The sequence below is a fragment of the Haemaphysalis longicornis genome, unplaced genomic scaffold (assembly GCF_048455015.1).
Source record: "Haemaphysalis longicornis isolate Haplotype H1 unplaced genomic scaffold, Haemaphysalis longicornis Haplotype H1 scaffold_229, whole genome shotgun sequence".
Taxonomy (NCBI): domain Eukaryota; kingdom Metazoa; phylum Arthropoda; class Arachnida; order Ixodida; family Ixodidae; genus Haemaphysalis; species Haemaphysalis longicornis.
The window spans coordinates 92638-119611 of record NW_027526305.1 but is presented as its reverse complement, the minus strand read 5'-3'; the positions used below and the strand labels follow the sequence as shown (position 1 = coordinate 119611).

Below are 26974 nucleotides of genomic sequence, written 5' to 3'. Positions count from 1 at the left end.
ATTTGCGGAATGTTAGTGTTTGGTACGAAAACATTGAGTATTTATTTTTACGATGTGGGAAGTTCAAGAAGTCTATTGGTCATTCTGCAACTCTGGACTTTGGTGGTCTTTCTTTTGACGGTTAACAAACCTTTTGTTTTATACAATCTGAGATCAAGGTAATAAAAGAGCCGTGCAACTCATCTCGAAACCATAGTTATTTATTTCACTCAGACCACTACGATGGCTGCGAGAATTTTGTTGGTGACTTCTTTGTCGTTCACGTTTGTGGGTTGCGGAATGGTTGGTCGCGATCACTTCATTCAGCCGTGGAATCCACGTCCTCCGCCGAATCCTCTGCCACCGCCAAATCCTCGGCCACCGCCGAATCCTCGGCCTCCGCCGAATCCTCGACCTCCTCCGAATCCCCGGCCACCGCCGAATCCTCGGCCGCCTCCGTATCCCCGGCCGCCGCCTACGAACTGAGCCGCTGCCAGGCTGCACATGGCGGCCAGGACCAAGAGAGCCAGGAGGATGGACTTGGTGCGCGTCGAAATCATGGCTCAGCTGAGGGAAGGGATAGAACGACGTGCGCAACTGTAAGGCAACCATCCTGAGAACCAAGATTTTAAACTTCGTCGAACTATTCAGATATGAAAGTGGAATGAACCCTGCACCGCTTATGCCATCCATTCCCACTGCACAGAGAAATATAAACGCTCATTCGGTAAGTTCTTGCGCAAAATATTTATGTCACATATGCAGAGGTGCTTCTGGGGGTAAAGTATTGTAATGCCAGTGCACTCCCAGCGTTCCAAGTTTCTAGAGCGACGATCAAAACGACTAGCCACCACATAAAAGCACCAATCGTTTTTTGCAGAATATAGCTTTATTTTCTGGTCGGCAATATTTTAAGGCATTTTATTCAGGAAAGGAATGGTCCCTTTCCACTATTTGACTCCTCTCTAACTCTGTTTTCACATTCAGATGTCTCAATACGCAAATTCACATTTTTATACCCTTTGACGCTACGCCCCCTAAAAATGACCCCCCGCCCCCTTCTTCCCCCGTGACTCTCCGCAGCATTCTGCCCACCAATGTTCCCTGAACCAATATTCTATTGTTGCAGGAATTTTTACAGATGGAGAAACGGTGCCAAACAAACTTTACGGATATTTATTTCCGGTAGTGTTCACGTAGACGCCAGCGACGACTAAGCTTCGCCCAGCCGTTTTGTTGTTACAGCCAGCCGCTAGAAATTACGCGAAAAGGGCGGGGAACCAATACTTTTTAAACTGCGCATCTTTTGTGCCTGTCGCACGCACACGATGATACCACGTTATGACGACAGGCCACTTTTATAAGACATTATGTTTAATATAAGCTGATGTCATGCTCTCCGCTGGAAATTTTTAGGCTTGTGGGCTAAAGACACCCGGGTTGCTTTTATGCATTAACAGGTGCTTCTCCGATATAAATTCTTAACTGAGCAGGGCCCTTTGGTCGTTTGTTCTTTCGCTTTGCATTTATTTTATTGCTACTTTTTTTTTTTTTGCTGAGAATGATCTCCCACGCCTGTTCGTGCAGCTTCTCAAGACTCTCAAAGATATTCGACCCGCAACTGGAAAAATGTACTCGGGCAGTGCGGCACAGGAGTAATTGGAGATTTATGGGCGAGGCCTTCATCCTGCATTGGGCTTAAATAGGCGGATGATGTAGGATAATCCGGCACTGGCTTTAAATTTCAACATTGATTACCAGACGTCTGACAGTAGCGCCGATGGTGCCCCGTTTCTTACCTTATTTGTCGTTCGCGCTTAAGTTTAAACGATGCATTTCAACCAGACTTCTCGCATTATTAATATTACATTTATTAATACTTTCGGCAAGCTGATGCAAGGAAGGTAGTTTGCTTTCCAAGGAGTAGCGAGAGCAGGCCGCGCTATGCTAACACTTTATTAGGTATTTATTGCCGATAACACCTGCTGTGAATGGCAGAATTGCTTAGAATACGTATGGAAGAATTGCTATACGTATGACAGAATTGCTAGTAATACGTATGGCAGAATTGCTAGGTAATACGCATTCCGCAATAACGCCGTCACATAATAGTAACGTTTTCACATAACATAACGCCCACACAAATAACGCATCACATAAGTAACAAAAATGCTTTAACCTAAAAACGTTCACACAATTTATTTAGTCACGTATCAGAATATATTTAGACAACGACATAAGTCGATTCTATGAGCCCAAACCAGCACGACGTTTTCGTGATAACGAAAGCATCTACGTAAAACTCTTTGTTGCAGGATTCCAATAATTGTTCTGACGCTCTGGTTTCCTAAGAGAGTTTGAAATTAGGTCCTTCACTGTAAGACTCCTAATGGGCTTCGATATGGTGCTCAAGGCGCCATTGGTTCCAAAAACTCCATAATAAACATTGCCGTCTCCCTGTTCATCGTCTTCAAAGGGGCTAAATACAACCATACTATGCGCTGGACACAAAAGTAAATACGTGCAGTCGAATGTTTCCTATGCAGGCGCCCGGCCCTCGAGGTGTATCTTTGTCCATACAAGAAGACTGTATGCTCATACTCTGTTTACCAAGCACCTCGGTAAAGCACGCTGTTATTTGAGGACGCTGTTATATGAATATTAGCAATATCATAATGGCCTTTTTCATAAGGACGCAATGGCATGCCCCTTCGTGTTATAGGATGTATAAGCTTTTATACACGCCTTCCCTGCATTCCCTGAGCAGAGAAAATATCCGCAGAATCGAGCGCTTAATTCAGTTCAGCTGATGCTACAAATACAGGGAAGGGCTCACAAACACGGTTTGTCTTTGTGAGCCCGACAGCAAGGACATCAGAGTCTCAAAACATTCAGGCAACAAGTGCAAACGACAAAAGAGCCTCTAAAAAATACCAGCTCATTGACAGTGCTAGGGGAGGTAAAATTATAAACACCCCCGTGGTTTAAGAATCAGCACTGCGGGAAAGCAACTCTAATCTTGTCAGGATGCTACGTTCGTGCTTTCGCACACCGTCCTCGGTTCCAACTCACGTTTTGCTCCGAGGTGCAAGTTGTGATGCGATGAGGTTGCGTATGCGCTCCATAGCAGACAACGGGGCGCTTATATACCGCATCACTCCGGACGTGGGTCGCGCTCAGTGCGCGTCCGTTTCCAGCGACTGGCTTCCTTCAGGAGGTCGCGCGGTGGTTTCTCCGGTGCCTAATCTGGCAAGTTCCTATGATTGCTGCGCGTCCGCAGGTGCAGCCCGAGATACACCAAGCGTTACAAATAAAAATTTAAGGACAACAAATAAGGATCGAAGAAGACAACAAGGAGACCACGTTTCCGCAGAATAATCACCTTCTCTCAAAGACCGTGCCCAGAGGAAGGAAAGCCGTTTAAGGCTCTTCCTTTCTCTGAAATCGGGAACCTGTAGAACACGCATATTGAATGCTTTTTCTGGAAGCGTGAAAGACGGTCAGCGGTGGCCGTGCTTCATTAATTATAGCTTTCCTATTCCTCGCAAGGACGGAAGTTTCTCACTGTTATGATCAAGTAATGGCAAAAGTCAAACAAGAAGGGATTTTAATATTCATCCCACACGTGTTTGGACTGGGCCATTTTCATGGTACCGGCACAGCTTTTACACCTTTTATAGCATAGAGATAAGCTCCCACAAGTCCAGCTGACTCCAGAACAGAAAAACGGAAAGGATGGCTAACCCTGTCAACTGCTTTAACAAGGTAAATTTGAAGGAGCGCAAGCTTCCCAGCACCATCGGATGGGCACTATAACACTGAGCGAAGCATGTGGATGTTCGTCTGAATGTTACACCCCTGAACCCCGCAATCCTGGTGCGAACCTCTTGTTATTAGCGCGCCAGCACCTTCGAAAGTTATCATGTAATCCACGTTACATAGGGATATCGGCCTGTAGCCATCCACGCTTTTTTACCTTTGTGAAATGTAGGATTGATTGTAGGGTTTAACGCGCCGACGCAACGCACGCGATCAGGCGCGCCGTAGTGGAGGGCTCCGGATTGATTTTGGCCAACTGGGGATCTTTAACGTGCGCCGAAACCTCGTACACACGGGCGTTTTTGCTTTTCGCCTTTATCAGAAAAGCGGCCGCCGCGGCCAGGAATCGAACCCGCGACCTCGTGCTCAGGTGAAATGTAGGAGGCAGAATGTCGAGTTCATATGCCTTCTTAAATACTTCATGTAAGGCAGGTTCCAGAACACTCAAGAATCTTTGGTAGAACTCCGAAGTAAGGCTGTCAGATCCAGGTGCTTTATGCATGGTTTTGAAGGTTTGAAAGGCACCGTTCACTTCTTCAAGCGCAATTAAATTGTTCCTTCCACAAGGGCCCGCTCCTCGTCACTGAGCTTAGAAAAGGACTGGAGGAATAAGCCTAAATCAGGCGTACTGCGGGTACCCATGTTGCCATTAAAGAGTTTTTCATAATGGGAACAAAGTTCCCCAAGTATACTGCGTGTAGTATCAGAATAGCAATGGCCACCATATTCGATTTTTACTATAACCTTTACTAGGGCTGACTGCCTTTCATCACCAAATGCGCGTCGTGTTGGCGGCTACGGAAGAAACCTGCGCGTTATCGATCGAATAAGGGCCCCCAGATACCCACATACCCACTTAGGCGATTGGCCAGGAGTCGGCCGCTTTAAGCGGCCGACTCCTGGTTTATTCACAGAACTATGAATTAGAAACGCAAAATTTGTGTAATAGTGCGTGCTGCATGACAGCTCAACGGGATGCGACGGGTGTAGAAGAAAGAAAGCTGGCCGAAGTAATTCGTGCCAAAAAGACAAAGAAACGAAAGCGGAGAATCAGATGAAAGTACGATGTATCAGAAAAGAAGTTGTTAATAGTTATATCGGAATTAGGCTCCTCTTCCGACTCTCCCTTGAACCGCACACTGTTTTTTTTTCCAAGGCACGTGAGGGAGGTAGTTTGTCTTGGGCCCCTGGCCATGCGGACATCAGGGGTAACGAGCTAGCGGACCCTTTAGCTACTCTCGCTGTCACAGCTCCCGTTCTATTCGGCATACCTAATCTGGCTCTTTTTGAATCTTCAAGATTAAGACGATATTGGCATTTAGACGCCACTCGTTCAGATTCACTCCTATCATTTGAAGAGTATCAACATTTAACGTTCGGGTGGAATGTTCATTTTTGTGGGTCTCGGCAATGCGAAGTGACCTTCACGGATCTGCGCTGCAGGATTCCAAGGCTAAATTTCTTTCTGTTTAGAACAGGGCTTTCGCCTACGGAACTATGTGTGCGGTGCCAGGTCGCTGAAACAAACGAACATTTTTTTATCGCCTGTCGTCGCTTTAGCTTTTGACGGACCGAATTGAGCGTTTGGGGTTGACTCTATCTGTTCTACTTATGTTATGTGTTGGCGCAAGAAATTTGGCGTATGCAAAAAGGGATATATATAAATGTATTCAAGGCTTTTTGTCTACTTCAGGTCGTTTGAATTGCTGAAGGGTGCTAATTAATGGGTAATTCGGCTTTTAATCACGACGAAGTTTCATTTTACGGCCTGTCTTTCCGGAAATAAAGTAGTAATTTGAGGTCCCCACTAATTTTAACAAGCGAGTTAGCCCTGGCCAATCACCCCTTGTGGGTACATGCCAAAAACATTGGGGGAATCTTTACCATCATCATCATCATAATCATCACCATCATCATCATCATCATCGTCGTCGTCGTCTTTTTCGGGGGCTCGAGCGCGTTGAGGAAAACGGGGAGGGTAGCCGCCGCTGGTTACTGTCAACGTTTCTAGATACATTCAAGAAGCGCCGTTGCAGTGTCACTATATACCCTACCTAGTGAGACTAGATGCAGTGTACCACTCCCGGCCTAATTTGGGTTATACAGGAAGGTAAATATAGAATGAACCGAGTTTACAGGAGGCTATAGCTGTGAGCAAAAGATTGATCTGGGTGCATCCGTACAGTGTAGCCAAACCACATAAAATCGCTGCTTTCTTTCAGCTACACCGGCGCGCGAACGTCCGAAACACAAGACAAAGATTAAAAATCATCTCTAAACAGAATTTTGCCGCCTTTTTAGAGTGGTTCATATTTGCAAAGCAAGAAGTGTAGCCTTTTGAGCTTGTTCTCTTCGCATGTGTTCCACTGTAGGGCATTTGCCTCGTTTGTCGCACCGACGGCGACGCAGCGAACAGCCGGCGGCGGCCGCCGTGCCTTCGGTCAGTGCAGTGCAGCCCGACGATCATTCCGAACCGTGCCGCGACGCATTGTGCGCTGCGCGAACTCTGCCCGCGAAGTTCGCTCCATCAATCAAGCGCTTATACGCCCACAAAGTACTCTCAACTGGTGTGATTACTCATACGCATAATTTGTTGGTTAGGAGCACTTCGTCGAACTGTAGATACGAGCAAAGCTGCAGCTTGGCGTTCTCGCTTCGCGCATTTCAAATTGCTCTTTTTTTAAAGCGAAGCTTTGTACACCTGGAGGCAAAATAAGCCAGGGAAAACGAGCGCGTGGCAAAATGCATTGCCGCGCCTTCTGACGCAACGTCAGATGGCGAGACATTCTGGTGTCGAGACATTCATGTGCGCCCGCGCGTGCAACCGTACTCGCTGTCTTGTGTTTTATTCATTCACTTCAAGCGACAAAGCGGATCACATTAAGCGTTTGGTGATAGGGTGCACTTTTTTGGCTAACATGCCTCGCTCGCGCATGCTTTGAAGGTGAACGGCGATGGTGAAGTGTGCGTTGCTCACTCTGCACGAATCCGACAGGTCCTGCTGATTAGACGCAAATAGGCTCTTATTGAATGTTACGAAAACCAAATACATTGTCTTCTCCTCCGTTAATAAACCAATTCACTTTAATAACGCAGTAACGTTTAAATCATGCCCGCTAGAACAGACTTCAGAGCACAAGTTTTTAGGGGTACTATTTCATGAAAATCTTCGGTGGACAAGTCACGTGTACTTTATAAAAGGTATCATTGCTAAATCACTTGGAATTCTAAATAGATTTCGGACGTTGTTGCCAATACGAATAAAACGGCAACTTCATTTTAGTACAGTACATTCCCGTATACAATATTGTTTATTAGTGTGGCTGGTTAAATCGAAGTATAGTTTGGAACGACTATATATAATGCAGAAAAAGGGTATACTATCTATTACTATACTATTCAAAATCTATCTATACTATACTATACTATACTATACTATACTATATTATTCAAAATCTATTATTCAAAATCTATACTATACTATTCAAAATCTATCTAGTCGTGATCATACATTCTCATACTTTTCCCAGAGCCGGATCCTTCATATATAAATGTCGTATAAACAGCGTTTGTTGGAAATGATTTTTCTTGCATTAGAAGCAAATCGTGAGCTGTTCTTTGATACATGTACAAATACGGAGACACCATATCATTTCAGAAACAAAAGCTTCGTAAATATTGAAACGAGAGCTAAGTATGGTATGCAATTATTGAAATGGCAAATTTCGAACCTTCTCAATTGCTATCCATCATTTCTGGATATAACGGAGAGTTCTCCCTCTATGCTTGCCTTCAGAAAACTAAGTAAAATGTATTTCTTCCAACAATCGTAATTTTGTACATTTTGTTTTTGCTCTCTTCAGGGCTAAAGAAAATGTACTTCCTTTGGCCTTAATGGTTATGGGTCATGTTCATGTATGTGTTGACCAGTAATTCTGTCATTTTTTTCCTTATATTTCTGCATCGTGCTTGATACTCTGTATGCGTTTTTTTATTGTATGCGCTTGATATTTTGCAATCTGTTTGAACATTCGATATTTTATTTGATATAATGTTTGATATACAGTAATCCCTCGTTATAACGGAATCGCTTTACTCGAAATATCACTTTATTCGAAATTTATTCTGGTCCCAACCCAAACGCATGCATTTTAGGCCGCATTACTCGAAGCTCACGAAGAGCTGGATCCGCTTAGAGCGAAGTGGCGAACGGAGGCGTTGCCGAGCGGCGGCTACCTGCAGCGGCGAGTCAGGCGGTCAACATGGCGGGTTAACAAGCTGGTGTTTCCCGGGCGATTTTGTCGAGGGAGGTCATGCTATACAAACGGTCAAAATGCGTGGTAGGGTGATTGAATTTTGCTCTTAGACATTGGTCAATGGCGTAGACGCGACGGTGCGCGAACAGGGACACTAGCACCGTAGAATTAGCAGTGTCATCGACAGCGGGGCGCCGAAAAACTTTTGTTTTGCGAACTTCTCGGCTGCAGACCTCGGAAAAAAATTGCCCAGTGATCATGCGAAACCATAGGGCAAAACCGATCAGTTTTCATGATTGCGCTGTGTACCCACAATGAGCATTAATCGTTCTTTTTTAAGCTCAACAAAAAACAACCTCGGACTCGAGCCACGGAATTTGCGACGCTTTCCAGCGCGAAACTCTCGTAGCGTTCCCTGACGCCCCCCCCTTCCTCCCCCCTTTTATAAAAGTGGCCACTGCCTCCTCCTCTTCATTCGCTCTGCAGTCTGCGAGGCGTTCGGACGCGTCACTGCTTGGTCACAGAAGAGGTTGCTCGCGCCCTGCAAGGATACGAAACAGCCGAAGCTCACTGCATTTTTTGCACCTAAATAAAGCTTTGCTTCACTGGATTCATTATGCTTTGATTCCTCGTAGTTGTGTCGCAATTAAAGTTTAACTACTTTAGCTTTTTCGAGTGGTCGCTTATATCAAAATACCGCTTATAACGAAATTTTTAGCCGTCCCGCTGACTTCGTTATAATAGTGTGTTTTGCGCGTTTGAGATTTTGCAACGTAATTTGAAGTATGTTGAGGCCATGTTGTCTGCTGCGTGTATTGTCTGCTGTAAAAGGCCCAGTCAGGTAGCTTTCAGTGCCGCCTCTCGCACTGGCACCAAGACAGAGCCCTATTAAAAATTGTTTTGTCAATAAACAATAAACAAAAAAAAACACATCCTGCTCGTCTCGGTGACGCGTGACTCGTGCCACTTGTGACGACGTGCCACATCGCGTGTTTGTATTTTATGCTGAAAACATGCAGTCGGTTGGTAACTAAAAATGAGCACAGCAAAACAGAAAGGAATTCAGGAGAGAAATTGTTCATTTGAATAAAGTGTGATGAAAGGTCACCTTGCACATGTACTAAAACAGGCATCGAAAACGCGAGTAGCGATCGGCGCAGTCGTTGGTTTGCCAAAAAAAATTAAAAAAATAATACGTAATAATAAGCTACAATACACGTTGAACTGATTGAGAAAGACCAAAATTTTCGCGTTTAGACACACTAACAAACTCTATCACCCTTAATACTAAGATATCAAAATCTACTTTTAATGCGTCTTTTGTCAGAGCTAGGCAGACAGAGCAAAGCACGCTTCACCCTCGCCGTCCGCAGCCGAAGCGTGTACAAGCGATACGTGTTTGAGCATAAAAGGTGACCCCCCAGTGACAAGCGCTGTATGCTATCCTCTCTGCCGCTTGAAGCGAAGGAAAAGGCGGGGTTCGACGCGCACGCTCGCATCGATGACTCGGCACCAGAAGCGCAACGTCATATGGCCCGGCGGTGCATTTTGCCACGCGCTGGCGTGCCCCGGCTTATTTTGCCGCCGGGTGTACTTCTATCAGCCAAGGGTTTTGTCGCAACCCTCGACGTGAACAGAAAACTCCCGCGAACAAATAAAATAAATTACTGGAACCGCTAGGGATCGATTGATTGATTGGTTGTAGGGTTTAATTAACGCGCCGACGCAACGCAGGCGATGAGGGGCGCCGTAGCGGAGGGCTCCGGATCAATTTTGACCACCTGGGGATCTTTACCGTGCGCCGAAATCTCGTACACACACGCGATTGTGCTTTTCGCCTCCACCAGAAAAGCGGACCCACTGCCGGGCATCGAACCCGCGTCCTCGTGCTCAGCAGCACAACGCCTTAGCCACTCAGCCACCTCGGCGGGTCGCTAGGAATCGATCCTGAACCAAAGAGAAAAACGGAGCGAGAGCCCGTTGTCTTAATGATTGAGCCACAAGCGCATGCGTATACGGGGGAGACAGGTGGTGTACTCACCGAGCACAACGGCGTGCTTACCCCCTGCGTTCTCGCTGAATGCCATGTGTAGCGTCGCGCTACCTCTCGCGCCGCTGTGCGCTCCGCCCACGGCTCGCGTAGCGGCCGTATGCGTGCCAGCGGTTCGTCAATTTCGTCCTCGAAGAGTTTGGACTCGCGTGCAACACCGATACCAAACAACCGGCTACCATCCGTGGAACGTGCATTGACTTAACGTTCACGAAGAATATAACTGCGGTGAAAACGCAAAATCTCAGTCTGTGTCACCCCGATCAGTACCTGCTAATCTACGCGCTACCCTTCTCAGTTGCGGAGAATGCAAAACTGCATCTAACGCGGCAGCACGGCACAAAAGTTCGCTACCTACCACAGGAAAAACTTTACACAACGTTTGTGCACAGCAAAGTTGTCACGGCGCACACACATCAACGGTGGCTGCCATGATGGAATGCGTATGTTGCTAGGTGAAAATCCACTACTGCCGCCAACTCTAGTAAGCAAAAAGACAGCGGGCAACGCTGTGAGGGTGGCATCATGTCTGCGCCCGGGTGTAGCACGCGGCCGGGCCGGGCAGCTTTTCCTCTAGAGTCAGTAGTATTAACTCTATGGTTTCAACAAATGGCGGCATCCAGATCGGTTGCGTTAGCTGCAAGTCAAAGTTGCGAACGTATTCCTGCACTTTGAACGCAGGAAGCGGTGCGGCGAACAGTTCGGCGAACTTTGTCGCGTAAACGTGCGAGTCGTCGTCGTCTGAGCTGCTGTCCTCCTCGGCGTTGATTTCGAGCTGCAGAAGCAGCGGAGACGGTTTCCCCACGCTCAATAGGCGTCTCCGTTTCGACATGATCCGATGATGCCTTCAGCAACAGCACGAGAAGCAAAAGATCTTATATATAACCGCAGAGAACGGCGGTATATAAATCGGTTGGCAATCATGTTCAATGTCAAGTTAAAGAAATTTAAATGTGTTGTAAAGGCAGCACCCGCGTTCATTTAGTTAGGAACGCTCGTTGGGTTGGTTCTTACGAAAGTAAGTGAAACATCAAACCACCACGCCGGAACCAAGGAGGTTGTATAAAACTTCTGGAGTGGAGGCCGCCCATAGCGGGCAACGCGGGGAGGTGAAGCCGGGCGAACCGGTCGGCGGCCATATTGCCGTGGGTAGAAAAGGCGCTGCGCCGGCAGGGACGCTGAAGTGCGGTCGCGTTTTTTTGGCTTTACAAGAGAGGAAACGACAGTAAGCGAGTTTATCGATTACGATATTTGAGGGCAGACTGAATTTTGCCTTACGCGTAAGGTTTTGACGTAAGATATGGTTCAAGCAGCGAGTTCGCGTGTGTATATCTTACGGTGGTCAACAGAGCTGTCGATGCGGGAAAACGCACAGCGCTATGCCAAAGGCACCATCCCTAATTTTATTTCAATAAACGTTTATTCGGTATAGCTAAGGCTATAGACCGCCCCCTTAACATTAAAATTACCTCATGTTGCGCGCCATGGCAAGAGATTCCGCGTTATAAGGTTACTATTAGCCGTGATTTCACGTTGGAAGTGCGGGACACGCGAAAGCGCGATTATTTGACGCTTGTTTCTTTTAGCGGTGTTGCTAGGATTAATGAATGCTTATTCATTAATGATTAATAAATAATAACGCAGTAGCGGTTCGAATGGGTTTTAAGCAGTGCTGCAAGAATCATATCCATCAGGATATTGCAATCTTTATATGTAGTGCAAATGCACGTTTTCTGGTTTAAACAACATGCCCAGTTTTGCCCTTGCCGAAGAACACCAAATTAAGCACGAGCTTTTGATTGATTGATTGGTTGATTGATTGATTCATTGTGGGGTTTAACGCGCTCACGCAACTCAGGAGATGAGGCGCGCCGTAGTGGAGGGCTCCGGATTAATTTTGACCACCTGGGGAATCTTTAACGTGCACCGAAATCTCGTTCACACAGTAGTTTTCGCTTTTCGCCTTCACCAGAAAAGCGGCCGCCGCGGCAGGGAATCGAACCCGCGTTCTAGGGATGAGCCGCACAGTGCATTAGCCACTGAGCCAACGCGGCGGGTCTATTTTCAGCTTTTCAATCGTATTTTGCGAAATGGATTTGGCATACACTGAAGCTCATTAAAGCAGGTTTTTTTTTATTCCGCGTGCACTTTACAGAATGCATTGGACAAAATTAAAGAATTAATTAATGCGTGAGAACAAAGCAAAAAAATCACATGACACTCAAAGATATACCTGTTACTCTAAGGAATACAATTTAAGGAAACACAAAACAAAGTATTTACAACAAATCTCAGGAATTATGAAATGCCGCAAGAATATTAAAAGTGAAAAATCACAATGCACTCACAAATATAAATGGAACTCTGAGCAATACTATTTCAATAAACACAAAACACCGCAAAACTAAGAGGAAATGTGCAGGAGGTATTTACAACAAGGTTTAGGAATTATGAAATGCGGCAAGGATATGAAAAAATTAAAAATCACAATGCATTCAAAAATATACACGGAACTCTGAGCAATACAATTTTAGGAAACACAAAACACAGCAAAACTAAGGAGAAATGTAGGGCAGAAATTTACAAAACCCAAGTATGAAACTGAGCACACACTTAGTGTACCCACTGGGTGTTCATCGGAACCTTGCTGTACTGAACATTCCTCACTGATTTTTGAAAATGATGAGTCGGGACAGCATTGTCCGCACCTTCCCATTGCAGTTCGCCAGGTTGGTTTCCTTGGCGATGTGGTGAAGCCGAATCTTCAAGTAGTACTCTGCAACCATCTTCGAAAGCTTGTATATGTGATTGTCGAGTGGGTCGCAATGCAGGAGATGTGGCTCAAGCTCAGCAAACCACGCCCTCTCTAAAACCATGGTTAATAGCTCCATAACCAATCCGAGCAGACCATTTCTGCTTTCTATACCTTTGGAGCATCCATCCGCGAACGAGGATCGAACGAACACGAGTTCTGCTCTTTGGCAAGAGAGAACTCGGAAGAACGACACATGGGGAAGAAAAAAATGTCATTGTGTCTACTGTTTATTTTAGTTGTTTGCGCTCAAGAATGTAAATAATTACCAGATGTGTGCGCCCCCGGCGCACGCACGGGCGACTTGCGAAGCGCTTAACTAGAAACACGGAGAGGGGAGCATAACCGAATCCACATGCGGCGAAATGAACGCGCGCAAGAAAAGCTCGGTGCGCTTGAAGGTAGCCGCATGAGAGAATCAACTTGCAAAACAAAACAAAAGAAAACAAAAAAAGAACGGAAGCAAAAATATAACGTAACCCGCCGCAAAAACAAGTACATTATGCGACGAATGCAATGCGTCTGCTACCGCGGAACGAGTTTTCTACCCACGGAAAGATGGCGGCCGTCGGCGTCAGTTTTCGAACACCATCTCCACTCCAGAAGTTCTATACAACCTCCTTGGCCGGAACGCACGCCGATTAACGAACGCCCGCGCAGCTCCCTTGCCGTGGTTTGAACCGTGGCGACACCGACCGGAGCGGGCGTCAACTATAATGGCAAACTGTTCGCATGGCGACGCAGTGAAACATCCCCCTCGCGAGGGGCACGATCAAATGCAGAGCATTTCCGGGGGCGCACGACGTTAAGTAGTTTGCGTTACGTTAATGTTGTTGCACTTGTGGCAACTGCTGACGAGAGAGCGCTCGTCAGCAGTAATTTGAATGAGTCAAGGATATAAGGCACGTTCGTAGCCTCCCATTCTGTGTCGGCTTTGTGGCGCAGTGGGTAGAGCACCATGTACATTGCGTTCCGCCCGCAGGGTCGAGGGATCGAAACCAGGCGCCAAATAGTGTTTTTTTTTATATAGTGTAAAGGGAGGGGTGCGGACTACGACTACGGACGCCTACGGACGTCAACGCGGGTGACATCGTGAGTTACTGAAATGCTCTGCATTTAAAACATCCAAATACTCCCACAACAAACCGCTGGCTAGGCCTCAGCGAACGCCACTGACTAGGCAGGCGAGCCTCGGCGGCCGCGGTCACGTGACCCAATCGCCTCCAGATTTCGGCGGCGCTCCCACTTCGGAGTCAGAGCAATCGGAGGCGCTCGGAGTGGAGGACGGCGCTCTGAGACGACCAACCGAACATACGTCGAGCGCTCGATTTCGACCACCCGAACACGGAGTCGCTTTCCGGAGTGCTCCAGAGCGACCACCCGAATACAGCATAAGAAAGCGTGAAACAGCATATGAAAGCGTGAAGCGTCCGTAGTCGTAGTCCGCACCCCTCCCCCTACACTATATAAAAAAAAACACTATCTGGCGCCTGGTTCCGATCCCTCGACCCTGCGGGCGGAACGCAATGTACATGGTGCTCTATCCACTGCGCCACAAAGCCGACACAGAATGGGAGGCTACGAACGCGCCTTATATCCTTGACTCATTCAAATTACTGCTGACGAGCGCTCTCTCGTCAGCAGTTGCCACAAGTGCAACAACATTAACGTAACGCAAACTACTTAACGTCGTGCGCCCCCGGAAATGCTCTGCATTTGATCGTGCCCCTCGCGAGGGGGATGTTTCACTGCGTCGCCATGCGAACAGTGTGCCATTATAGTTTCCGCCCGCTCCGGTCGGTGTCGCCACGGTTCAAACCACGGCAGGGGAGCTGCGCGGGCGTTCGTTGATCGGCGTGGTGGTTTGATGTTTCGCTTACTTTCGTAAGAACCATCCCAACGAGCGTTCCTAACTAAATGAACGCAGGTGCTGCCTTTACAACACATTTAAATTTCTTTAACTTGACATTGAACATGATTGCCAACCGATTTATATACCGCCGTTCTCTGCGGTTATATATAAGATCTTTTGCTTCTCGTGCTGTTGCTGAAGGCATCATCGGATCATGTCGAAACGGAGACGCCTATTGAGCGTGGGGAAACCGTCTCCGCTGCTTCTGCAGCTCGAAATCAACGCCGAGGAGGACAGCAGCTCAGACGACGACGACTCGCACGTTTACGCGACAAAGTTCGCCGAACTGTTCGCCGCACCGCTTCCTGCGTTCAAAGTGCAGGAATACGTTCGCAACTTTGACTTGCAGCTAACGCAACCGATCTGGATGCCGCCATTTGTTGAAACCATAGAGTTAATACTACTGACTCTAGAGGAAAAGCTGCCCGGCCCGGCCGCGTGCTACACCCGGGCGCAGACATGATGCCACCCTCACAGCGTTGCCCGCTGTCTTTTTGCTTACTAGAGTTGGCGGCAGTAGTGGGTTTTCACCTAGCAACATACGCATTCCATCATGGCAGCCACCGTTGATGTGTGTGCGCCGTGACAACTTTGCTGTGCACAAACGTTGTGTAAAGTTTTTCCTGTGGTAGGTAGCGAACTTTTGTGCCGTGCTGCCGCGTTAGATGCAGTTTTGCATTCTCCGCAACTGAGAAGGGTAGTGCGTAGATTAGCAGGTACTTCGTACGCACAGAGAGGTAGCTTTTGCGGGTGCGTCACGGGAGCTCGGTCGTCGCTTCGGAGTTGAGCGGACTTCGTGCTCCTGTGCTTCGGAGGGGCTTCATTTCGGTGGCCCGTTGCAACCGCGGGCCGTTGGATGTCACCCGGCTTTCGCTCTGCCGGTGTGGGCGGTCGAGTGCCGAGCCACATCCCCCCCCCCAGTACCCGTCTGTCGGCCGCACTCCTATCCAGCGAACTCCAAAGCGGTCGGGACCGCCGCAGACTTCGCTCTTCGTCGCACCAAGCTTTCCTCCGCGCTTCACCGTTCCCTTCGAGGCTTCTCGTCTCCCAGACGCAGCATTACGTCAGCCAACGGTGTTCGTGGTGTGTTGTGTACGACGGAATCGACCACAGTGGAACTACTCTTCTCTACTCTTTCCTCACCTTTCTAATCTTTACTTTTCTCTCTCCTATCATATTTCCCCTACCATTCCCGCTTCTGGACTGTGTTAAATGCAGGTGAGCTCCCATGAGAGCTTAGCAATATCCCCAGCCCCTTTCTTTTCCTCCTTCCTTCCTCTTTCCTCCCCCCCCCCCACCTTCTGTATGCGTCAGCTGATTGTTTTCGCAATCTATTGAGGTGCTCTTTACAACTACTTGCTTTTCTAGCGAATGGAAGTTCAAAGTGGACAAAGCTTCTAAGAAATGCTTGTAAATGGGAATCGTATTTGTGACTGCACTTTATACTAAACAAACACGCTTTCTGTGCCTGTGCCTGTGCCTGTCTACGAGGCCTCTGCAGCACGTGTGTCAACTTTTTTCTCCAGTTGAAATGCTTTTAGGTAGTGGCCCTTGCATTAGCTTAGATTCAATAACCTTGAAGTACCCAAGCCTAATATTACTATGTTATGTGCATCATGAAACTCACTCAAGGGATTGTGGAATTATAGCTTTCAGTACTTCCAACTACAAAGAAAGTAGTGCAAGTGTTCATTAGTCGCTGCAGGGCTCGTTACCTTTTATAATTTCATGCCCCCTCTTCCAGAATAAAGAAAGAGGAAAATTGTGTGCGGAACTATTTCCAGCAAAGCTATGGCAGGTTTAAAGCCAATAAACAGACAGGGCTAAAAGCCAAAAAAGCTTTTTGAAGAAAAAGCAATATCATTATTAAAATAACTTAAAGGGCCCCTGAAAGGCGTTTTGAGCACACTAAATGAACTAGAGCAATCGTTAGATTGGGCCGTCAACGTCATCTGTGCCAAGTATTACTCTTTTACGTGCGGCGGAAAGCTCACACTTTTGTTGCAAAGTTTGTCACTTTTTTCTCACCCTTCCCTTCGTGTTTTTGGACGCCGCCATCTTCACATGTCTACGTCACCAATTTCCAGATGTTCGTCATGAGCTAGACATCCTGCTATTGGGCGAATTTTTCACGCACTTCCGGCAAAGAGATGAGTCGTCTGCTCAGCGTCGGCTCGCCGGCTGATCTGCCAGCGTAGTGCCGGAGTGCTTGGACATTTTACGACAAACGAAACAAGTGTAAACAAACGCTTAACCATTTGTATTGAATGCAACACGGCCATAACACGACATGGATATTCTCTTACCTGAGTACGTTTTATAAAGAAAGCGTTGAAGCACCGTGGCACTTCTTTCGTGCAATCGCAGAGAACGCCCTGAGCCGAACGCCCGGGTTTGACGCACACATTTTATTCAACTTCAAAACAATCCAGAGATGGGTTTCGAACGAACACAACGTCACAACATGCGTTGCAAGTCTGAACCGCGATTGAGAGACGATGGGTTTCCTCCTCCTGCCCGCCGTAAATTCAACACTCCCCTCGCGCGCGGTTTGCGGGGACAAACAGCAAGTCACTTAACTCTGGCGCACGAGCCGAGATGGCTTTTAGCCACGCACACTGCACATACCCCATGCGAGGTTGAGTCGTACGTCGCTCGGGAAAGATAATCCAGACCTAGGGAAGCACTATCCACCCGAAGAAGCACAACGTCGCATTTCATCGCGAAACAAAGGCGTCCACAACACACACACCATCACCTCCTCTAATGCCAAACGCATCTCACACTTCCCAATGGGAGTGAGTGGCACGCCTGCAGTGCCCACATGTCGCGAGGTGGGGCCCCGAGCTGGACCGGGATCACGGAACCGTAACTGACTTCTAGAGTCGTTTATGCCTTGTTGCCAAGGCAACCGATGTTTGAGATTGCCAAAGAAATGGCGCTCGCTCCAGCGCTAGAAAGCTCAGAGCTTCGGCGGAGCATGTTTTGCCGACTTTGCCGCTCTCCACCACGCTTCGCCCCAAGCTGAACTGGTCGCACGATTGAAGCGTTTTGTGCACGGGTTCTGTATCGGTTTAAAATGTCTTTTTCACATGCCGCCGGCAGGAGACCCGGCACCAGCGGGGCCACATCTGATACGGCGCTTTTTGGATAAACAGTGCGCGGTGCATCAAAGAGAACGAGCGCACGATCCTCCCGTGCGGCTGCGAGTTCGCCGCCGATAAAAAGTCATGTGCCGCCGCTAGCAACTTCAGCAACGTACCCCGCGAAAGGGCAAGGCCAGGCCACCGCACACATGAGGCGAGATTTTTCGTTCGCTTTTCCAGCCTTGAGCGGAGTGCGGGATTCATGGTGTCAACAAAGCTTGCCCGTAGCAGACGGCAGTCTGAGCACCGCAATAGCGGAAGTACGTCACCGCCGAGGAGCGCAGCATCATGGGAGGGAAGGCTTGCGCGCCGTCAACAGCTGAGAGTAAGTAGAAAGGAGGAGGAAACGCGGCGCCATGTGAGCTAGTCTGCCGTCCGCGCGCCTTCTTCGCGCCGCTGATGCACGCACAGCGCTGCGCAGAGGGCGCTGCCAGCAATCGGAGCGCCCGAGCGGCGGGAGCGAGAGCGGCCGCCGGCCGTCCAGTGCCGCGCTGCCGCGGAGAGCGGGCGCGCATGGGGGTTTGACGGCCAGTTAAAGCGTTGAAATCCAGCGGCTCGGGGTACATCAGCTCACAATTGAAGCTGCGATAGAACTACTATAGGACCTTTTAATTTCGGCGGCCCAAATTTTAAATGCAGAGCATTTCTTTAACTCACATGTAGCGTCCGCCGTCCGTCCGCAACAGCTCAGCGCGAAGGTGCGCCCTCTTCCCCACTCCTCCTCTCCCGCATCACGCCACCCTCCTCGTTCTCAACAACAGGTCCTCACCCCTCCCCCTACACTATATAAAAAAAATAATAGTTATCGGCGCCTGGTTTTGATCCCACGACCCTGTGGGCGGAACGCGAGGTACATGGTGCTCTTCCCACTGCGCCACCAAAGCGACACAGAATCAAAGGGTACGAACGCCCCTTATATCCTTGACTCATTCAAACTACGTCAAGAAGCTGCTGATACACGGCAGCAGTTGCATCGATCTCATCTTCACCAGTTGCTGCAACGCACGACCACTGCTTAAAGACCCCTTAACAGTACACTTTAGCGACCACGAAGCCGTCGTTCTCGGCGTCCAATACAACGACAACAGCAACAAATAAATAAATAAGGACTTACAACAACCTACTCCTTGCCTTCACTTCTTGCGTCACAAAAAAAAAAAGAAAAACCCATCTCTCCACGAGGGGGGACTCGAATCGCAAAATCACGAAAGTAATAATTAATATATGAAAGAAATAACAATAATTAATAGCAATAAGCAATAATAGTTAACACATTCACTACCACCCCACCACCACCCCCCAAACACTAACGTTAACGCAATACACCCACCCCCTACGCGACGCATTTACTCGAGTCCCACCTCGTGGGGAGATGGGCCCAATTTTTTTCGCGAATCGGGCTACGGAGCCTAGGCTATTTGCGGACGCTTACCTTCGCCAGTGAGACCGAAGGATGAAACCGCAGCAACGAGATTAGCCGTTTCGCTACCACCGCTGAAACCATTATTTCGCGCATTCTTGAGACAGTTAGATCCGTTCCAGGAGAGCCCGGCGGCGCCACACGCAGTGTTTGTGCTAATGGTGAAAACTACGTGGTTATCCCCGAACGTCATGTAAACTGACGGTTTCCGCTCTAGGGGCTTAGCATGATCACTGGGCAAATGTTCCTCGAGGTGTGCAGCCGTGAAGTTTGCAAAACAAGCGCTTTTCGACGTTCCCTCGTCAACGACACTGCTAATTCTACGGTTCAAGTGTCGGTGTTCGCACACCGTCGCGCCCACGCCATTGATCAATGTCTATAGTCAGTGACAGCTTAACTCTGCAGCGGCATTCCTCACATCAAAGGGAAGTTGTGCTCATCCGCAACCAATGGCGTCTCGCCGTTAGCGTGACGTCACCGACGAACGTTTGGAAGGAGAACTACTTCTAATATGGCCGCGCTCGCTTGCCGACCGCCGTTCCGCCGTCGCGGCGTCAAGCCAGTCAAGCGTCAACGACCTTGCCGGGACCAAAGCGCTGTACGCCGGTTGCGATTGTGCTGTAGTGCATCAAGAACGCGTTTGTTTCGTGATCGTTGCTTGTTTCGTGTACGTCTTTGTAGTGATTTGTACATCAGGAAAATGTGGTGGTCTGTTTTTGTGCGCACCGTCGTCACCAATCAACCGAGAACATCAAGGCTGCACTATTGCTGGAGTGATTGTGGAAAGTGTTTTTGCGTAACGCAAGCTCTCTGAGGGGATAATATGAGTGGCTTTCTTCTACGGCAGTAGCGGTGACCAGTTGCAAGGGTTATTTTTTCGTGCTGTGAACGTAAGCTGCGCCCGGTGTTGAGTGCTAGGCCTACGTAGTTTGTGCCCGTCTGGCCTGACGCCGTGCAGGGTTGTGCTCGCGTGTGCGGCGTGTTGTTTTTGTCGCGTACGGGCGGCTGGCCGTACAACAAGTATCGCGTTATACTTGACTTATAACAGCGGACGGTACCGTTCATTACTAATTAGCATCGGCAGCGCATGTTGCTCTGCCTGGTCGAGGTACAGCCGGAGCAACGATGTTTTTTTTTCTTTTTTCTACCTGGCGTAAGCAAGCATGATTACAGCATTATTGGAGAGATGTGAGAAGAACGAAACGTTCGCGCACAGTCGTCTGAGACTGCGTAGCTTTAAGCAAAAAAAACAATAGTATGAACGAACGCGAGTATTGAACACGTAATCAAATGCAGTGACTGGATTGTAGCTGCTTGTAAGAGGGTAACTAAACACTCGCAGTGTATGATTGCTTGATATTGAACTCAGTCATTGCAGAAAGCTGGAAGTGTGTGGCCCCGCGGCAGGACTTCACGTATTTTCGATACATTGCGAAAACTGCTCTTGTGCGCTGCGTTGTATATGGTGTTGGTAGCAAATCAAAGCGGCATGAAAGAAACTGAACGCGTGGACTGAGCTCAAGTTGCCTTGTATTGTGTCTGCAGTGTTGGGATTTCTCAGAAGTGTAAGCTATTAAACTTGTTTTAATATAGCTCCATGTATTTCGGATTTCAGAGCTCTAAACCAACAGTTTATCTTGCCGTCGTCTTTCAGCAGAGTTTGTGTGATGGCCTTCACCAGTAATAAAAATTTAATTGCAGTTTTGTTTCATATTGGTGGCTGTGGTTTAATGCTTACATTCTTGTGCTCCTGCACTGAATATTTTATGGAGTTTTTACATTCAAGTTAAAAGGATTCACAATGTTTAGTGGCAGATAAACCATTGTTATTCTACAGGGTGGGGCAAATGTTTGAGAGACTTCCCATAGCGCTTTAGCTCATTTTGATTCAACACCTCTTCCCCACGCTTACATATTTCTATATGCATGCACGATATCGGCTATCATGTTTCCACAACTGTCCTTTATTTCGTTCGACAAGGCTGTCTTGAACTCGAATGGTCGATTGATAAATCGCAACTGCAAAAAAAGAGAGAGAAAAGAAAAGCACAGGGGATGTTGTTATTGCTGCAGAAATGGTGGCAAGAGTGAGATAGGTTTCATAAAGTGGCTGAAGGTTATTTAGGTTGAAGAGCTGTAGTGATAATTGCCAACACTTCTGTAGCAGATAGAAATGGTTTACATCACCCCTTAAGAGTACCGTACGTGTCACTGATTTCCAAACACACACTGTTGCTTCTAGTTATACAGCTGTGGTAAGAATAGAAAACAACAATGCAGCATATCAAGATGGTTTAACTTCAAGCCTTCGCAGTGTCATGGTGCTGCTTTTCAAACACGCTCTTTTGTTCCTGGATGTAAAAATTGGGAAAGTTTGCTTAGCAGGTTGCAACGCTTAGCTGTTACGACTTTAAGGTGCTTGCTGTGTCACTCCTTCGCAAGGGTGGATTGTTGCTTCTGGCTAGGAAGGTACGCAAGAATGAAAGGCTCTTATACGTCAAAATGAATTCAGGCCTTCATGCTCTGAAGTCGCTGCTTCTCATGCATCCACTGTTGCTTCTGGCCGTGAAGCTGCGGTGAGAGTTGAAGACACTCGTGTAATACATTAAAATGAATTCAGGCCTTCATGCTGTTAAGTTGCTTCTTCTCATGCACACACTTTAGCTTCTGGCCAAGAAACAGTGGTAAGAGTTGAAGAAAGAGTAGCTGCATACTTTATTTCTGCTTATGGAATGCCTACTGCGAGATCAGCCCTCAGGCCTGGCATGCCCGCAAACTGCTCAGAACTATTTTGGACTGCCAAATGAGAGAGCGACTACTTTATTACACAATAATGTGAGAGTGGACCACTTGTTTCCTTGCAACTGCAGACGATTTTGCTAACTCGAAGATGCATAGCCCACTGATACTGCAATTGATTGTCTTTCAAGGAGCACTACAGGCAAAATAAATTTGTTTTAAGCGAAATATCATACGTTTCATAGCTCTCTCAGATTTTCTTTGATGACTAACAATGACTTGTTTGCTGAGAATTGAACCTGGTGTTTCCGTCTACTATATCCCGTCCATTTTTTCAATGTGATTGCACTCAGTTTTAATTTGCCCGTTTCTGTTGCATGTATGCACCAGTGGTAAGCAGGTACAGTAGGCTCTGATGTTGACCAGCATGCAGGCATCTTTTGGATGTGCTTGTATGCAAGGCGAAATGTTTCAACAAAAAATTGAAACAGCACTAGCCGCTTGGACTGAGGCATCCTGCTTTATGTTTGGTAGCTGAGCTTTCCACCCTTAAAAGAAAGCGCACGAGTAAGTTCCCACGTCCATTAATTTACGTTTTAATGTGCCTGACCCAGTGTTAGATTCAGAAAAATGTTTCGGCAAGCTCCACCAATTTTGTGATTCACCATTCAAGACTTCTGATGTCACACAGTGTAGTGTGGGAAAGTGTATGGGGCAGTGATACCTGGTTTCATGCTTATTGCTTTTTATGTAATGAAAAGACTCCGCTGCTGTTGTGAGTGGTATGTTTGTATTCACGACACTCTGCTACTACTTATAGAGGCCAACTTGCTTTTAGACTTCAGTACACCTTTACGGCATTGTGCTTACCATCATCAGTCAAAACCACTGGCGTCGCTGCTACTGGTGCAATGGTTAGATGTGCAGATAGCACAATCTTTTCTTCAGCTAGTGGTATAGTTATCTTTCTGTGTTGTTGAAACGTATCAAAGTACTCTGTTGCTATTTCATAAGACACTGCTTTTCCTGCCATTGTTTTAAGTCCTAGATCATAAAGTTTTGAGAGCAGACAGGGATGGGTGTCACCAAGGCCCAATTCCGCCAAACAACATTTTGGTAGCCTTTAAAAAGGCTGTTTCATCATGGTGATGTTGGAGACGGTCGAGGGCTGATGGTGGCAAACACCAGAGACGTTGTCGACCCGCTGCAGTCCAAGGATGCGGGGTCAATCCCAGCCACGGTGGCTGCTTTTCTGATGGAGGCGAAAAGCGAAAACGTCCGTGTGTCAAGATTTCGGCGCACGTTAAAGATCCCCAGTTGGTCGAAATTAATCCAGAGCTCTCCACTACAGCGGGCTTCATAGCCCAGGTGTAGCTTCGGCGTGTTTAACGCCTCCAACCAAAGCGGTTGGTGCTGTAGGAATCAGCTGTGCCATTGGAAGTGCTGTCGTCGTCGTTTTCAAAGCTCATCAACAGGCCAAACACCTGAGATGTCGCTGTCAGAAGCAGTGGCGTCGTCAGAAGTGCTTTCGTCGTCTTCCTCAAGCGTGATGACGATTGGGTCAATGTGGTCACTACTGCACGTCACTTGCTGAAACGTTTCCTCGAGCGTTTGCACATGCCTCACAGCCTCCCGCCAATGTTCGGCTGTGACTTCTGCGACCTTATCCTTGAGCAGCTGTTCAACATGTGTAATGTTGAATGTCGTGTTGGCTGCTGCCACAGCGTTCTTCACTTGCGCCCAGATCAGTTCAATAGGATTGAACTCGCAGTGGTAAGGTGGCAGCCTTACCACGATAAAGCCTGCCTTCTGTGCAGCCGTGTCCACTCGGTAGCTGATGAAGCGTGGCTTCACACGAGCAACTATTTCCAGCAGCTGCTTCTTGGTAAGCCCAGCGCCGTACTGGACTCCTTTGCTGTCCAACCACTCTGTGATAGTTCCCTTGAGGGAATTCGTCGTTGGCACTGCCTCGTTCCGCCGTGAATGGTAGGAGGCATTGTCCATCACTATGACGCTACCACTCGGGAGCCTCTGCAGCACACCGTCAAACCAGCCTTCGAAGCGGGGGCCGTCCATTTCTTCGTGGTAGTCCCCTGTCTTTTTGCCACGGAACACGTCGAGACATCCATCAACGAAGCCATCTTTGCTGCCTATGTGGGTTACAATGACCCGCTGACCTTTACCTGACGGCTGCTTCAGTCCCGTCGTCAGGCCGCGCCTGAAGGCGTCTGCACTGGACTTCACAGTGGTGTCAGTCCACACAGTCGAGGTCGTGTGTCCTGCCGTCACCCAGGTCTCATCCAAGTAGAAAATCTGCCGATTTTCCGCTCGGTACCGCCGAATGTCACGCAGGTACTCGTGCCGCCATGCGAGGATGTCTTCCCGATCAAGCAGCAAAGAGTTCCGGCTTCTCTTCTCCCGCTTGAACCCGATCTCTCGAAGTAGACGACGAACAGTCCATGGCTTCAGCGACGGGTCACCTGTACGCTCCGAGAACTCCTTTGTTATCTTTGCCACCGTCGGTATTTCGTTGCGGCGAAAGAAGTCGTGCACGCAGGACCTCAGCGCGTTCAACGTGAAGCTGTCGTACAAGGCACTGCGTCGCTTCTTCTCGGAATTCCGCGGGCGTTTGCGAGACGGCGTTGACAACATTCCACCAGTGGCTTGTGCCTCCTTCTTGACCGCGAACACGGTCCGCGCGCCAATTCCGAGCATATCGGCGACAAATGCGGCAGTATGTTCCACAGTGCATTCCGGCTCCCTGGCCCGCCAGAAGTTGTAGCAGTGAAAGATGATTTTCCGCGCAGTGCTGTTGAGCACATTGCCGCTCTTGTTCTTGCTTAGGGTCCTCGGTGTAGCGGTTGAAGCTCCACCAGACTCACCAGGCAAGGAAGAATCGCACGCCGATGTTACCACGTGGGGATCCATCACGGAAGAAAAGCCAGACAACGCAGAACGCACTCACAGAAACGCACTCGGAGAGCCGAAGAGGGGACGAGCGGTGCAAGTGGTGTTGGTGCCGCACTATCCAGACAACGCAGAACGCACTCACAGAAACGCACTCGGAGAGCCGAAGAGGAGACGAGCGGTGCAAGTGGCGTTGGTGCAAGTGGTGTTGGTGCCGCACTATGCATGCGCGAATGCGTCAAAACCTGACGTAGGAACTAATACGCGCGTAACTTACCTGGGACATTTTAAAAAGAAAACGGCTAAAAACATTCCGTTATGCAGAGATGTCTACTACAAAATGAAAACAATTACATACATTCTTTCTAACGCTAATTTCTTTTTTTGGCAGGTTCGCATTTCTTTTTTTTTTCTGCCGCACCACGTTTTCTATAATGTTTTTTTTTTAAGTTGTTAGTGCGTACCTTCTAACTAAATTGTTCTTCGTTCCGTAAAAATAATTCGATATTGATGTAATTCCGTTCTTCGTAGTGATAATTTACATGCAAAACAACATTATCATCACGGAACTACATTCTGAATCGCGGAAGTCCCCCAAGGCGACCGCCTCACGCCCGCGGGCGGAGCTTCTCCTGCAGAGTTACCCTGTCAACAACTATAGGAACAAAATTTAAGGACCGTACCACGCAGTTGGACCGTTTGTCTAAAGTCGGTTGACGCAAATCGAGCATGAACTGACTCCAGAAAATCGCCCGGGGAAAGACCAGCTTGCGTTGACCGGCCATGTTGACCGCCTGACTTGCCGATGGGTCGCCGCCAATGGGCGACACCTCCGCTCGACACTTCGCTCTAAGCGGGTCAGGCTCTTCGAGCGCTTCGAGTAATGCGGCCTAAAAAGCATGCGTTTGGGTTGGGACCAGAAGAAATCTCGAATAAAGTGATCCCGTTATAACGAGGGAATACTGTATTTGACTCCCAAGCAAAGAGAAGTGAGGATGGTTCCAAAGCGCCTCAAAAAAAATTATGAAGCGCCCACACACAACACAAATATTTTCACGCGCTATATATCCACGAGGTCGCGGGTTCGATTCCGGGCCGTGGCGGCCGCTTTTCTGATGGAGGCGAAAAGCAAAAACGCCCGTGTGTACGTGATTTCGGCGCATATTAAGGATCCCCAGGAGGTAAAAATTAATCCGGAGCCCTCCACTACGGCGCGCCTCATCGCCTGCGTTGCGTCGGCGCGTTATTAGACCCTACAATCAATCAATTATATATCCACGGCAGTGTACGGTGGGGGTATACACAAAAACGCTTCTTTGTTAGGTAACTTAGTCGAAATACCGCGTGATGTGCCCCAGCTAGCAAAAGATTCCGTGCCGACAGTGTTTCCGATGCCCCCCAGAATGTGTCGAAACCTTTTCCCTTGAAGAGGATATCGAGGATAGAGCGCAGTGACACGATTCCATGGTTTGGCGGCTTGATCGTTCTTAATTCGCAAAAGACGTACTGGCATTAATTCATGCTTCGGTAACAAACTCTTCGTATTCGTAGTAACCAATTCATTTGGCTAATCTGTTTTGTAGAGGACGAAAATGCGCCCTTAAAATCTGCTGAAAGCGCCCACCCATACCAACGAATGCAGCACAGCTAAGCGCCGTCCGCTGCAGTGCTCCCCACGCCGACACTGGCCGGTCGCGCTCCGACTGCGTGCAGCGCCGCCGCTGCATGCATCACAGAGGAGCCCCCTTCGCGGCCGCCGGAAGGCAGACTAGCAAGAATTTCTAGGGACCCGCCTCGAGCGCGGCCTGTAGAGGCTAAGGCCCCTGTATTTTAAAAATACAGGGACCTTAGTAGGGGCGCCACTGAAATCCCCCTAGCGGCCCGTTTCCAAAGCAGTCGCGGGAGTCCGCGCCCCGCTCCCCAGTGCCGCCGCT

The 26974-nt window shown here is 48.3% G+C and overlaps 1 protein-coding gene and 1 long non-coding RNA gene across 2 annotated transcripts; both read right to left on the bottom strand.

Moving 5' to 3' along the window:
- Positions 1 to 184: 184 nt before the first annotated feature.
- On the bottom strand, positions 185 to 3169 carry LOC144172487 (uncharacterized). The gene is made up of 2 exons (XR_013323023.1): positions 3052 to 3169; positions 185 to 546 (listed from the first exon to the last, which is right to left on the bottom strand). It is a non-coding gene; the product is annotated as an uncharacterized LOC144172487 (long non-coding RNA).
- A 19891-nt stretch (positions 3170 to 23060) lies between these two features.
- Positions 23061 to 25578, bottom strand: LOC144172486 (uncharacterized). The gene has a single exon (XM_077701181.1). The coding sequence runs from the start codon at positions 25059 to 25061 to the stop codon at positions 23592 to 23594; it is 1470 nt and encodes a 489-aa protein (XP_077557307.1). The 5' UTR covers positions 25062 to 25578; the 3' UTR covers positions 23061 to 23591.
- Between the last annotated feature and the right edge of the window lie 1396 nt (positions 25579 to 26974).